The 12455-nt window shown below is 42.6% G+C and overlaps 1 protein-coding gene across 2 annotated transcripts in view; it reads left to right on the forward strand.

The window, feature by feature from the left end:
* The window catches only part of gus (splA/ryanodine receptor domain and SOCS box containing gustavus), a 44702-nt gene extending 33031 nt beyond the window's left edge, over positions 1 to 11671 (forward strand). For both annotated transcript variants that reach the window (XM_065427529.1, XM_065427526.2), the window contains exons 5-6: positions 6223 to 6425; positions 8253 to 11671. In XM_065427529.1, the coding sequence (XP_065283601.1) occupies positions 6223 to 6425; positions 8253 to 8392 (343 nt within the window). In that variant the 3' untranslated portion in view covers positions 8393 to 11671. The remainder of the gene's footprint in view (positions 1 to 6222; positions 6426 to 8252) is intronic.
* Positions 11672 to 12455: the final 784 nt, after the last annotated feature.

Below are 12455 nucleotides of genomic sequence, written 5' to 3' on the forward strand. Positions count from 1 at the left end.
GAGGAAGAAAACCCGGCAGTGAAAGGGTAAAAGATTGACTGTTCCATCATCAACTTGGCAAGATGTCTTGCGGGAAAACTAGCTTTAATATTAGAGAAAGGGTAATTTTGCTTTTCGCAGAATTGAAAAGCCATTGTACATGATGAATCCCTGTATATGGTGCAACGGCCCAATACAGTCGCCAACCAATAATTCAGGCACGCTCAAATATTCTAACAGCTTCGCTGCACTGCCACTGGCCCTGCAGACGTAAGAGTGACTGTAATGTTGAACACCCTACATCGCACCATGCGATGATTCGAGCTTTGACTGCACAACCACGTGCAAATTTGGCCACCAAGTCGTGCAGAAATCACATTATTTTGGTTTTCATACGTTGCCAGCATGTTCATCAAATGTTGCAGGTGCCTTCTTGAAACCTAAACTAGCGAAGCCTAGTCAATCCAGTATACTGTCCATGGCCAAAGCATACGACAGGCCAAGTTGCTAAGTTGTAAAGACTGCATTTCCAATTTGTCCTGTGAGTTCCCCACGTCCAGTATTTGTTAATACAATTAAACCTAAATATAATGAAGCTGGTAAAATTTGCGATTTGCTTCATTATATCTAAATTTTGTTATTGAAATTCAATTCTTTTCTTCAAATAAGTACAGTCGCTAGTAAATTTTTCTTCAACGGAAAGGGCTGCAATACTTTCCGAATTATTGGGCAGTTGAAAAAGGCAAATTTGAATGAGAAAAAAAGAAAATAATTTTGTTGAATTTAAGAGTGCGCGATGAAATATATGGTTTTATGCCGAGTCTATATCCTCACATCGGTGGTGCGAAGGCAGAACTCGAAATTACACAACTTCCTGTGCGATCATGCAGGAAGACAGTGCTCAATGCCACGCAATCTAGGCTCACCCAGTCTTTGCACACGCAGCGGATTAACTCTATAACACAGGGCGTGTGGGCTGCAAATGAGCTAAGCCATGCTGATAGCTATGCACAGCCTTGGCCACACTAAATAAAGGAGACGTGTGCCAGCCTACCCTCCACTTACTCCCTGTTAACTTGAGCCGTATTCTAGGACGATCACTTTTGAAGATGCTGTCACCTTCAAAATACATGTTTCACTTATTAGTATCTGACAGCTAAAGAATGATGCGACGGTGGCTGACATGGCTTGCCATTGTCCTTACATTTATTACGGAAGGTGAAGGTGAAGCAGAACAGCTTGATGGGGAGTGAGAGTGCATTCCTCTAGCTCACTTGTTACACAAGCAACACGCACATGTGCGGTTGATGAGCTGGTGATGATTTCATTGAGTGAAGCATTTGCTTTTCAAGGCACTGCTGTGTACATGGGCAGCGGGTCAACAGAATCACCGAAGCAAATCAAAACGCTCTCGCAGAGACACTCGTCAATAGATAGGTTCAACGAAAATTTTTCAGCTTTGGTCGCAGGACCAAAGGTAAAAAAGGTAATGACTTCTAGAAAGATATGAAAACCTTGGTTAACAAATGAGTGTTTAAAGCTAATTCGTGCAGTCTAGAAGCCCGGATGATCTTTTTGCATTTAAGAAATACAGAAACTTTGTTACTAAGTTTTTTCGAGATACAAAAAAAGAGTACTATCTGGAAAAGCTATTTAGGGATGCGGATACCAGAGGCGACCTAGTTTGGCGTGTACTTAGTAAGCTCCTAAATCATGACAAAAGTCATTATGAAGCGCTCGAGATTACAGAGAATGGGATGCAGCTAAAGGGTATAGAATTAGCAAATCGTCTCAATGAACACTTTGCAAATTTAGTGATTAGTGCTCACAATATAGATGCTCTCAATTTTTTGGGTGCGCCTAGTGTAAATACAGCATTTTTTGAGCCTACGCCACCTGACGAGGTTTACTTTGCTTTTATATCCATAAAGAACAGTAAGGCATGTGACATCGATGGTCTCCAGATTAAACCAGTTAAATAGACTTGTTAGTGCTCGCTTTCACCCAGGTATTCAATGTTTGCTTGTCTACTGGAATTTCCCCTACAAAAATGCAACAGGCAAAGGTTACTGCTCTGTTCAAATCAGGGGACAGAAATGAAATGTCAAATTATCAGCTGGTGTCAGTGCTCCGTGTCATATCAAAGAGCTTAGAGAAGGTTATCTGTAAAAGGGTTATGTCGTTTTGTGAAACATATCAATTATTATTTCTGTATCAATTTGGGTCTCGTAAGGGCCGATCGACTGAATGAGCTCTGTTAACACAGAAGGATTTAATCTTGATCGGCTACGAAGAAAAAAATTAACATTAGGCATATTTATCGATTTTTCCTAAGCCTTTGACAGGATCAATCATATTACTCTATTAAAATACTCGAACATTGAGGCTTACGTGGATTACCCCTGGATATTCTAAAGTCATACTCATACTGCCCATAGGAAACAATGCGTTTACATCTTGGGAAAATACTCAGGCCCCCTGAATTTAGAAGCTGGTGTTCCTCAACGGAGCATATTAGGACCTTTGCTGTTCAACGTCTATATACAGTATAATCTCGGTGATACGAATTTCTTTGTGATACGAATTCGTAAAATTCTCCCGCCAAAATGCATTGTGTACAATGGGCCAAAATTCGGATGTTCCGAACACTTTTCCGCGTTGCGCCGGGTGATACGAACTTCAGTACTGCGCCATCGAGCATAATTTGGTCAGCGCGACCAAATTATGCAGAATGTGCAGTACTTTGGTGTTAACTCCAAAGAAGCGAAGACTGCTCACCATGTAAAGTTAGAAGAAGTTCTAACATGGATTAGAGAGGTCGCCGCGGCCATCGTCAACATTGACGGAAAAGTTCTGTGTGAGAAGGCTGCGGACATCGCAGTCACGCTTGGAATTGAAAATTTTCAGGCCTCTGGTGGCTGGATTCACCGATTTAAGTCACGGCATGACCTCTCCTACAAAACTGTTTGCGGCGAAAGGAAAAAGGTTGACGCCTCCGTTGAAGATTGGATGGCAACCACGCTGCAGTCTTTCATCGTAGGATATGACGCTCACGATGTTTTTAACATTGACGAGGCAGGGCTGTTTTACAATCTTCAGCCCGAAAAGAGTCTCTGTTTCAATGGCGAAGCTTGCCAGGGAGGACAAAAATGTAAGCAATGTGTGATGGTTTTGTTTTGCTGCAATGCTGACGGGTCAGAAAAAATGAAACTGACCGTCATTGGGAAATACGAAAAGCCCCGATGCTTCAAGGCAGCCGGTCGTTTGCCCTGCACATGTAGAGCCAATAAAAAGGTTTGGGTGACGTGGAGTTCGTCGCATAGTTGGACCATAGGATGTCATGCAAGAACAGAAAGATTGTTTTGCTGCTGGACCAGTGTGCGGTGCATCCAAAGCACATGACGCTACAGAGCATCCTCCCTGTATCCCTGCCCCCAAACGCTACTAGTCATTTGCAGCCACTGGATGCTGGCATTATCAGAAACGTAGAGTGCCACTTCAAAGGTTTGTTGGTGCGCCGCCTCCTTGTGAAGATTGACTGTAAGGACGCAAATATGCATTTATTGCAGTGGCCTGGGAGCGCGTCTCCCCTGCAACCATTGCGAATTGTTTCGCAAAGTGTGGGATTTTTAAATCCACAGTGGCCACCACCTCGCAATGCCTTATCTAATTCCGGTTGATGTCTGGAACAAGCTTGGCGTTGACTGCAATGCCAACGATCTCACCTGTGGTCTGCGTACAGTGGAAGACATCGTGGAGGATGTATCGTCACAACTTGGAATTTCAACCAGTGACGAAGAAGAAGAAGAAGAGTGCCAAAATGGTGATGACCAACCACTGTCGGCAGCCGAAACTTTGCACGCTCTCAATATTCTGCGGCGTGCTTTGACATCCAAGACTGTGCATGAGAACACTACAGCCCAGATTTCCAGCCTCGAAAATTCTCTACTGGCCGACTTCGCGGAGAAGAAGACTCAGAAGGACGTACGGGACTTCTTTCCACGTAAATAAATATTTTTTTGTGCGTGTCTCATGGTTTCGGGGCGGATTTCACTTGTTTTTTGCTGATACAAAATTTCGGGTGATACGTATATTTTCGCCTTCTATATATTTTCGATTCTTCTCATCTGCACTCATGGGCACGCAACGAATCGCGAGCGGCAATGATAGTAGCTACATTTACACTGATACGTTAAAAGTGTACCATATTCATACGCCAACACTTGTAACACAGCTAAGATATTCTTCACCCACCCTTAGTGGAAACGTGCCGTATTAGGATAGTAGTGAAGACAGATGCCGCACTTTGCACAGCATGCAGGCCATGTGTTTCTATGTCACTGGCAGCTAAGCGCGCCCATCTGTTTCTGTCTCCTCAAAGTGGACATGGCTACGTTATTGCCGCACACTTGCCGATTTTAACGATATTATTCATTACTGATACGGAAGAAACTGTTTCAATGCACGTAATATACTCACGAGAAGAAAAAAAAATCGTGTTCGGCGCGTTCGGCTTGCTCTGCCGGCCGCCATTTTTGTTTTGGTGTCCCGCAGCAAACGCGGGACGAAAACTTTTTTTTTCTTTTCGCGAGAAATTTAATCGGTGTAATGATCGCACTCCTGATTTTGCGTCAATTTTTCTGACAAAAGAGTTGATCATTATGCGAGTAAATATGGTAATATTATACGCAGATGACACCAGTCTTTTCTTCCAATCATGTAATACTGATAGCTTATCACAACTAGCAGACACCGTCATTGATAAACTATATTTGTGGAGCAAAGCAAATTCTTTACAGATTAACTGTAAGAAAACCAAAGCTGTCCCTTTGCACCCGCCCAAAAACATGTAAATCGTAATCTAAACATATTCTATCGATCAGAACGAATTGACGTCACCGCGGACATGAAAACACTGGGAGCGATTTTTGATCAGCATTTAAGGTGGGACAAACACGTAGAACGCGTGGCAACAACTATGGCAAAAGCATGCGGTGTGCTTTGTAGGCTTCGACATGTTCTTCCATTAAAACTATGTCCATTGCTGTATACCACCATATTTATTTCTCATGCAAATTATTGTAATCTTGTATAGGAGACAACGTCACAAAAAAATATTCAGACATTATCTCTTTTACAAGAAAAAAAAGCGTTGTGCCATGTTGCTTGTATTTCTTATGGCAGTCATACAAGTACATTCGTTTCTAAGTTTCATGTTCTCTCATGCAATTATCAGTTTAATCTTGCTATGAAATATAAAGAAAGCGTAAAACAAGGCCAATGGGATTTACTGATCTTTGCAATCTAAGCAAACCTCATCACCTCAAATACGACATACGGGAGCGAGACGCTTGGGCTGTGCATTTTTCACGAACTAATCATGGAAGGGACAGACTACTGTGCCGCACATCGGTATTACTGAACAGTCTTGAAAAAGAAAACATGGATCTTAAGACTGTTTCACGTCGAATTCTGAAGGAATATTTCATTAGCCGTGCGACTGCATGTGATTAGTGTATGTTGTATTTGCATTTCGTTTTCTTGCTTGTAACTTAAGTATGGAATTATTTTGTATTTGTCTTGTATGTGAAAGTGCTTCTATATTGTTATGTGCCTGGAAAAATGTATTGTTTCACCATGTTACATAAATCTGTAATTTTCTGTTTAGAGAAGACGTGTATTACTGGTAAAAAAATGTTGGTTATAGTGTATGTTTTCAAAAACACATGTTATCATGCCCTTAGAAATGTTTTTCAAAATACATTTCATGTATTGGTGTATTGTTGCGTGAAAAGTGTTCACAAACTGTCTGCTGCCAAATACTGTCAGGGCAGGGGCCTTTGTCAAGCTGCTTAATATAGCGCCTTTTTGCTCCTGTCCTAGCATTTGTAAATTTAAAGGTGAATGCTGAAATAAAAGAATGGAATAGAATAGACAGTCCCCAAAGGACCCAATCTGCTGCATCCATATGTTAAAGTGTAGGGCTTGCCAGTTAAGCTTTTGTCGTTATACTCTTCACTTTGACTAAAAAAAATGTGAGGGCCATTGAACAGTGCCCATCTTCTAAAAGGGTTGTGCATGGTAAAGAGTCAGTGCAGTATGAGAATAATCCCGAGCCTTCCACCACAGCATCCCTCAAATCAAAGGTGTAGCTTTGAGACGTAAAAAATCAATTAATCTGATTCTCTTTGCCTGAGCTGATGCTAGAGCTGATGCTTCTGCTCATGTTTTTTATGAATACAGCCGTCCAGCTGACGAGATATTCTTGGTACCGGATGCATTCTTGGTTGTTCTGGACATGGACGAAGGCACATTGGCCTTTGTGGTTGAAGGCCGATACCTGGGTGTGGCATTTCGAGGCCTGCGAGGGAAAAAGCTCTACCCTGTAGTCAGTGCCGTCTGGGGCCACTGTGAGATCACCATGAAGTACATCGGTGGACTCGATCGTGAGTGCTCATTTTCATGTCTGGTTTATGGGTAGCCATGATAGCAAACCTTGTTACTTCTTTTACCTTTGGTCCATTGAACAGTACGTATTCCTGCAATTTGGTGCATTAATATTGTTCCGCAGTTTTGATACGAAGTCTGTGTGCATAGCATTCATGCATCTGGAACCTTTGTGGCAAGCGAACTATGAGAAAAAGTATTGTCCAACCGTGAATTAATAATTTTCGGGTGCCCTGTGAGATTGCAAATGCGCTGGAAAGTGGCGGCAAAAACGAACCATTGAGCAGAGGCTGAAATGCGTTTTTTCTCTAATTCATGATCCTATGGGAACTGCACTGGATGCACCTCACTCATGCTCACAACCTTGCATAAGTTTATCAAACATCCCACAGTGGCCCGTCAGAATAGGAAAATGCCACCTGGAAGTGAGCTTATTAGCAGCTTAGCATTGATTAAGAGAATGCATCATCTGGATGCCATCATGCAGTGTGTTTGTTATTGCAAAGAAATTCCAGAAAAAAACATTACGGCGATTACGAGCAGCCTAGGGTTAGGGCACAAGAGGAAGACAATGCACATGTACATCAATTAGCAAAAGTGTACGAACCGGAGGCTTGCTAAGAAAAAAACTGAATGTCTTCATAATTCAAGTTGAAACTGCCGAGCACACTGGAAAATTTGCTATGTCCAGTTTGGACTGCAGTCCTCTGTTTCATAAGCGAAGAAGATCTGCTTTATCACAGAATACTTGGTCTGTATACTTTTGCTGAGGACAGTACATATGGCACCACGTGTTAGGCTGTTGCTTGCAGTGGGCGTGGTCTGTGCAAAACAAGGTGGTGGTTTTGAGCGAATTGCCGTATTTACTTGCATAATGATCGCACTCTTGTGTAAAAAAAATTGACCCAAATTCAGGGGCGCGATCATTACGCTGGTTAAATTTCCCACGAAACGAAAATAAAAGTGACTATAGACTATAGCAACCATAGTTTCTACCCCATACGCTAGCACCAATAGAGTGCAGTGATCGTACACCTTTCTTTTGAATGATAGTGGTAAGCTCCCAGTCAGGACCTGGCAGTGCCTGCCGTGCGCACTCCAAACCATTTTTATTCTTCTGTGAATTTTCTCCTCATGATCAGGGTTCCCTGTAATTAATTGACCTACGTAAAGGTACTCCTTCACAGATTCTAGAGGCTGACTGGCGATCCTCAACACTTGTTGCCTTTTATGCAGTTTAGAAGAACTTGTTGTTGGGCGAGTTGGTAGATATTAGCGAACATTGTTTAACTGTGCGAAATAACGGACCACAAAGACAGCATGGGACATGGACGGACATGGACATGGCTGCGCCCGTCCATGTCCCATGCTGTCTTTGTGGTTCGTTTGTTTGTGCAGTTAAACAATGTTCACTTGCTGCCTTGCCAGGCTATTAAACATCATCTTTGTCTTCTGCATATTTGTCTCGCACTTACACTTTCTCTGTTAAGGCCCTTAATCACTTGTTGTAATTCGTCTCCAGTGTTGCTGAACAGACAATGTCATCTGCAGAGTGAAGGTTGCTGAGATATTTGCCATTGATACTCACTACTAAGCCTTCCCTAGTTATTAGCTTGAACATCCCTTTAAATTTCAGCATCTTAATATTTTTGTCGAGTACGGGTGTCATTCGGAACATACGTTGTGTAACATAGTGCAGTCTTCTCAGGCTCACGTTATGAATAGAATAAAGGTGAAAGCATGTTGTGCGCTTGTAAGATGATGCATTGAGCCTTGGCTCAGTGGGATTCCCTGGTGGCTTGACTCAGGCATTTGTGTCCTTGCAGCGGAGCCGCTTCCCCTCAAGGACATCTGCCGGCGAGTGATACGGCAGCGTGTCGGCAAGACCCGTTTATCGCGGGTGCATGAACTGAACCTTCCAACAGCCCTCAAGGCATACTTGCTGTACCAGGACCGGACCAGTTAATGACCGCCAGCCCTGTGCCACACGGGCTGCCTAGAGTCCAACTGCCGAGCCCAAGCCTCACGCCTGTCTCACATCACGTGTCTGCCTCAGGAGCCCTCCTTATGAGCAATGCACAGGGTGGATTTGTGCCATATTTACTCTGATGTAAGGCAGGTGCATTGCCCCTTTTAGTACGTTGCTTCCTTGAAAAAAACTGACAGTCTGCATTTCTGACGTTACAATAAGTGGTGAGATAAGAATCATGCATTACTCTTGCTGTGCTTACTGGCTGACCTCATTGCTTTCAAAATAGTGTGTCTGCATGTCTGCAAAGAGAGCTTTTTAGTTATTTGTATATTTTAAGTTTACTCTAATCATCATTCTAGTAGCCCGACAAAATTCTGGTAGCTGCCACTCGGATTTTCTGATCAGCATTCTAGAGAAGATTCCAGAAAGTGTCCAAAGAATTAGCATCATTCTGGTCTCCTTAAAGAGGGTTCAAGCTGTAGCTAGGCCTCGTGGGAATTGCTGAAATTAAGTGCTCTTTTCAACACACGGAAAGAGGAATTTTGATAACATACCATTTTAAGCGATTTTGCAGTTTCACGAATATTCCTATGTGCTTCCACTTTGTAGATCTGTTCATGCCCCTTAGTAACAAATTCCTCCTCTTGTTGTTTTTGCATTCCATTCCTTAAAGTTTGAGGATCACTTGGAACGGTTTGAGTTGGGACAGGCAGTTGCTTGGTGCTTCATAAAGAGCAAGCAGTGATTTAATTCGTGCCAAGCATGACATTTGAGGCATCTCAAAGAGAGCTTGTGGGGTGCTGAATTGTAAATAAATTAAAATATATCTATGTATGCCATTATTTATTTAGTGTACTGTTTTCATATTTATTTTTTTGAGACGCCAATTTGCTGCAGTGTAATGTAGACTGTCTTTTTTTTTATCCAAGTTGTTCTACCTTGATTTTTAAATTCCGCTGTTTAATGTCCTTCAATTACTTGTTTAGTGACTATTCCTGCCTTATATTTGGATAAATATGGTAACTGGCACATGTAAAATGCACCTTGCAGATGGTTGGCGCATGTTGTTTCAGTTAATGTTCACAAATGCTGCATGATTATGATGTTCATTTGAGGCATCTTGGCAGACTCGCAGAGCACTGCAATGTGCATCATGTAGTATTTTATTTGCAGTTGCTTAGAATTGCGATCTCGCTAAGCATCATTATGGTATTGATCGTTACATTAGATGATATACGATTCTATATAAAATATTGCACTGTGTGTTCACCAAAGTATAATTGTGCTTCAGTGCAGTCATGTGAGTGGCTGGCGACACTTAGTGACAAGTAGTATTATTGTGCATTGTAGTGAGGTGCAAGTCAGCATTTCAAACGAGGTGATAGGCAAATTATCTGCCATATTCTGTTTGATGCATTGCTGCTGTTGCACCTGTTACGAATCCACCCTGTGGTACAAGTTCAGTATGTCAAAGTAGTTTATTACGTGAAGTATTGAACTGTCATGGTAGAGAGCACATTCTGTAATTGTGGGAATTGGCGGATGGGACATTGCAGAGTTTTGGCATCTTTTGTTGCTGAGGAATGCGTGAATTGTTTGGGACTTGGCTCTGTGGCACTTAAAGGCATTTGTGCAGCATGCTGTGACATTGCAAATAATCTTGGCACCTGTCACATTGCTGCTTTTCTTTTCTTTTTGCCGTGTGCGTGGGCATAGCTTAGTCACACCTGCCGGTGCAATGTTTTGCGAACAGTTTCGTCGCCTCTTTCATGGGCTTTGCTCTGAGCCGTTCTGCTGTGAACACTCTGAGTGACACCAATTGTAGGCCCTGTAGACCAACCGCACCAGTGAAGAGTGCATCTGTTTCGGCGACCACTTTCTTCGTGAGAAAAACAAGTGGGTTATTTTTGTGTTTGCGACACTTCATGTGTGGCTGGACATTTCTGACCACAGACTGGACCATGGTTTGTTCAGTGTACATAGATGCTGAGTATTTGGCTGTAATGGGCTGGCCGAAGTTTGCAAAAGGAGTGCTTGGACACTACGTTTACAGGCATCGCGCAGCAACGTCTTCGGCTGGAGTCACGTGCGGAGTGAGCTGCTGCTAAGACTTGTCCTGCAGTGAATAGGGAAGGCTGCTGTGAACCATAGCGAAACTTTTCGCTTGGGCAGGTTGCTTTCTCGAGAGACTGCAGAAGTTAGCTGTCCAATTACTGCTGATCTAATATGTTACCACGTGTGCAGTGCGACATGTAGAAATGGCTTTTGTTACTGGTAACTTGCAATATGGAATTTTTCAATGGAACAGTGTGATGCAGAGAAACCAGTTAAGACTTGCCTGTGCAGTGGCTGTTGCTTTAATCAGTGTTGCCAGTGCAAGCAGCAGCTGACGTGTGCTTTTGCTTATCCACTTGCTGCTTTTCTCTCTCAAGCATCAGTTCGCATTGAGCTGGATGCAATAAGTGTGCTGCATAGTGCCTCCCAGCAATATAGTGCCGTTTCAGTAAAAGTCCGTTGCGAATTCCACTGAAGGTTAGGCAGATGCATCCATTTTCTGTATCAGAAGCAACAACCAAGATTAGCTTTTATTTTTTTTGTTCATATCAGTATTTTCTGGCCAGAATGAGCGTTTCGCAATGGTGAGCACATTTTTGTTCAGGTGAATGCCGTTAGGTGATCAGATGATCTGAATGTGGTAGTGTGGTGCAGGACATTTTATCTCTTCATGTTATTGCCGTGGAAACTCGCAGGGCTAGCAGTATGTGTGTCTGCACTCCGGTGTGGTGAGGACGTTTAGGAGTGGTTGAGTGGTTAATGCAGTCATTGTGTAAATCCTGCAGTTCTGTTCACTTGCTCGGCATTGCTCCTTGTTTAGGTTGCAACTGTTTAGGTTAATGAATTCGACAAATATTGCACATCTGAACAGAGTACCTTACGTTTGCAGCCAGAAAGCAGAAGAGATTGCAATTCCTTCTGTTCATTGGCGCCTGATTGGTGCTTGTATTTATTGTCGTCCCTGTGTTAATAGAGAGTGTTTAGGGTTGTCATGCCACAGCATTCGCAGTAATTTGAATTTAACACGAATATTATGTTCCGATGAGCAACTAATGAGTTTGTGGGGCCTTTCTTTTCGTTTCTCACTTCAGCAAAGAATAGTTCTAAGGAACATCTTGCCAATGTATATTTAGCTTTGTAAATTGAAAACACTTTGCTGTGTTTGCTGAAATATTCTTGTAATATAAATTTCAGGGCCATCTCTCTGCATTGATATGGCGTAAGACTTTTTATTTATTTCAGAATGTCTATGCACTCTTTGATGCTACAATCTTCTGCTACATTTTTGAACCAGCTATTTGGGAAGTGAACAAAAAAAGAAGAGCTGGAATGTTGGCGTCAGCTGGCGGTGATAGGCCTGTGCATGTGGAAGTTTTCAGCTGCGATATCTGAGCCTCGTGGCAAACCAGATAACTTCCATGCCAGTGGTATTTAGAATGTTTCACGAAAGAAGCCACAGATGCACAAGCCATGCTACTTTTGGCTGAATCATGAATTTGTGGCTATGTTTATTCTGAACAAACTATGTACATGCAGCTTTAGGTTACTTCATGGAAATTTGTCAACAGGCTTTTCAGAAGAACCTTCGGCATAGCGTGATAAATTTAACTTATTGCATTTGTTGGCAAAAGCTCACCAGAAGGAGGCAGTGGCATGCATCAGAGCATTACAAATTCGCTGACTATTCATGGAGGCTGTGAGACGAAGAGAGCCATTGCAAGCCTCCTGCATTTTGCTGCAGGAGCAGTGTTTGCTGTAGGGTTTCAGATCTTTGCTACCACCACATTGCAAAAGATGCTTCAAAGGCTGCATCTTTTAATCGGGGGGAATCAGCTGAATGTTCAGTGGCTGTGGACGCTACGGAATTTGTGCCGAGTTAATGTATATTGCCGATAATAAATCAACTCCTATTATAAGTCAACCCCCAACTTGCAACCCCTTCTAGGGGAAAAAAAAACAACAGCGACGCAAATTGCGCACACCACTGTTTGCAAGCAAAGCG

This window comes from Dermacentor albipictus, chromosome 2 (assembly GCF_038994185.2).
Source record: "Dermacentor albipictus isolate Rhodes 1998 colony chromosome 2, USDA_Dalb.pri_finalv2, whole genome shotgun sequence".
Lineage (NCBI taxonomy): Eukaryota > Metazoa > Arthropoda > Arachnida > Ixodida > Ixodidae > Dermacentor > Dermacentor albipictus.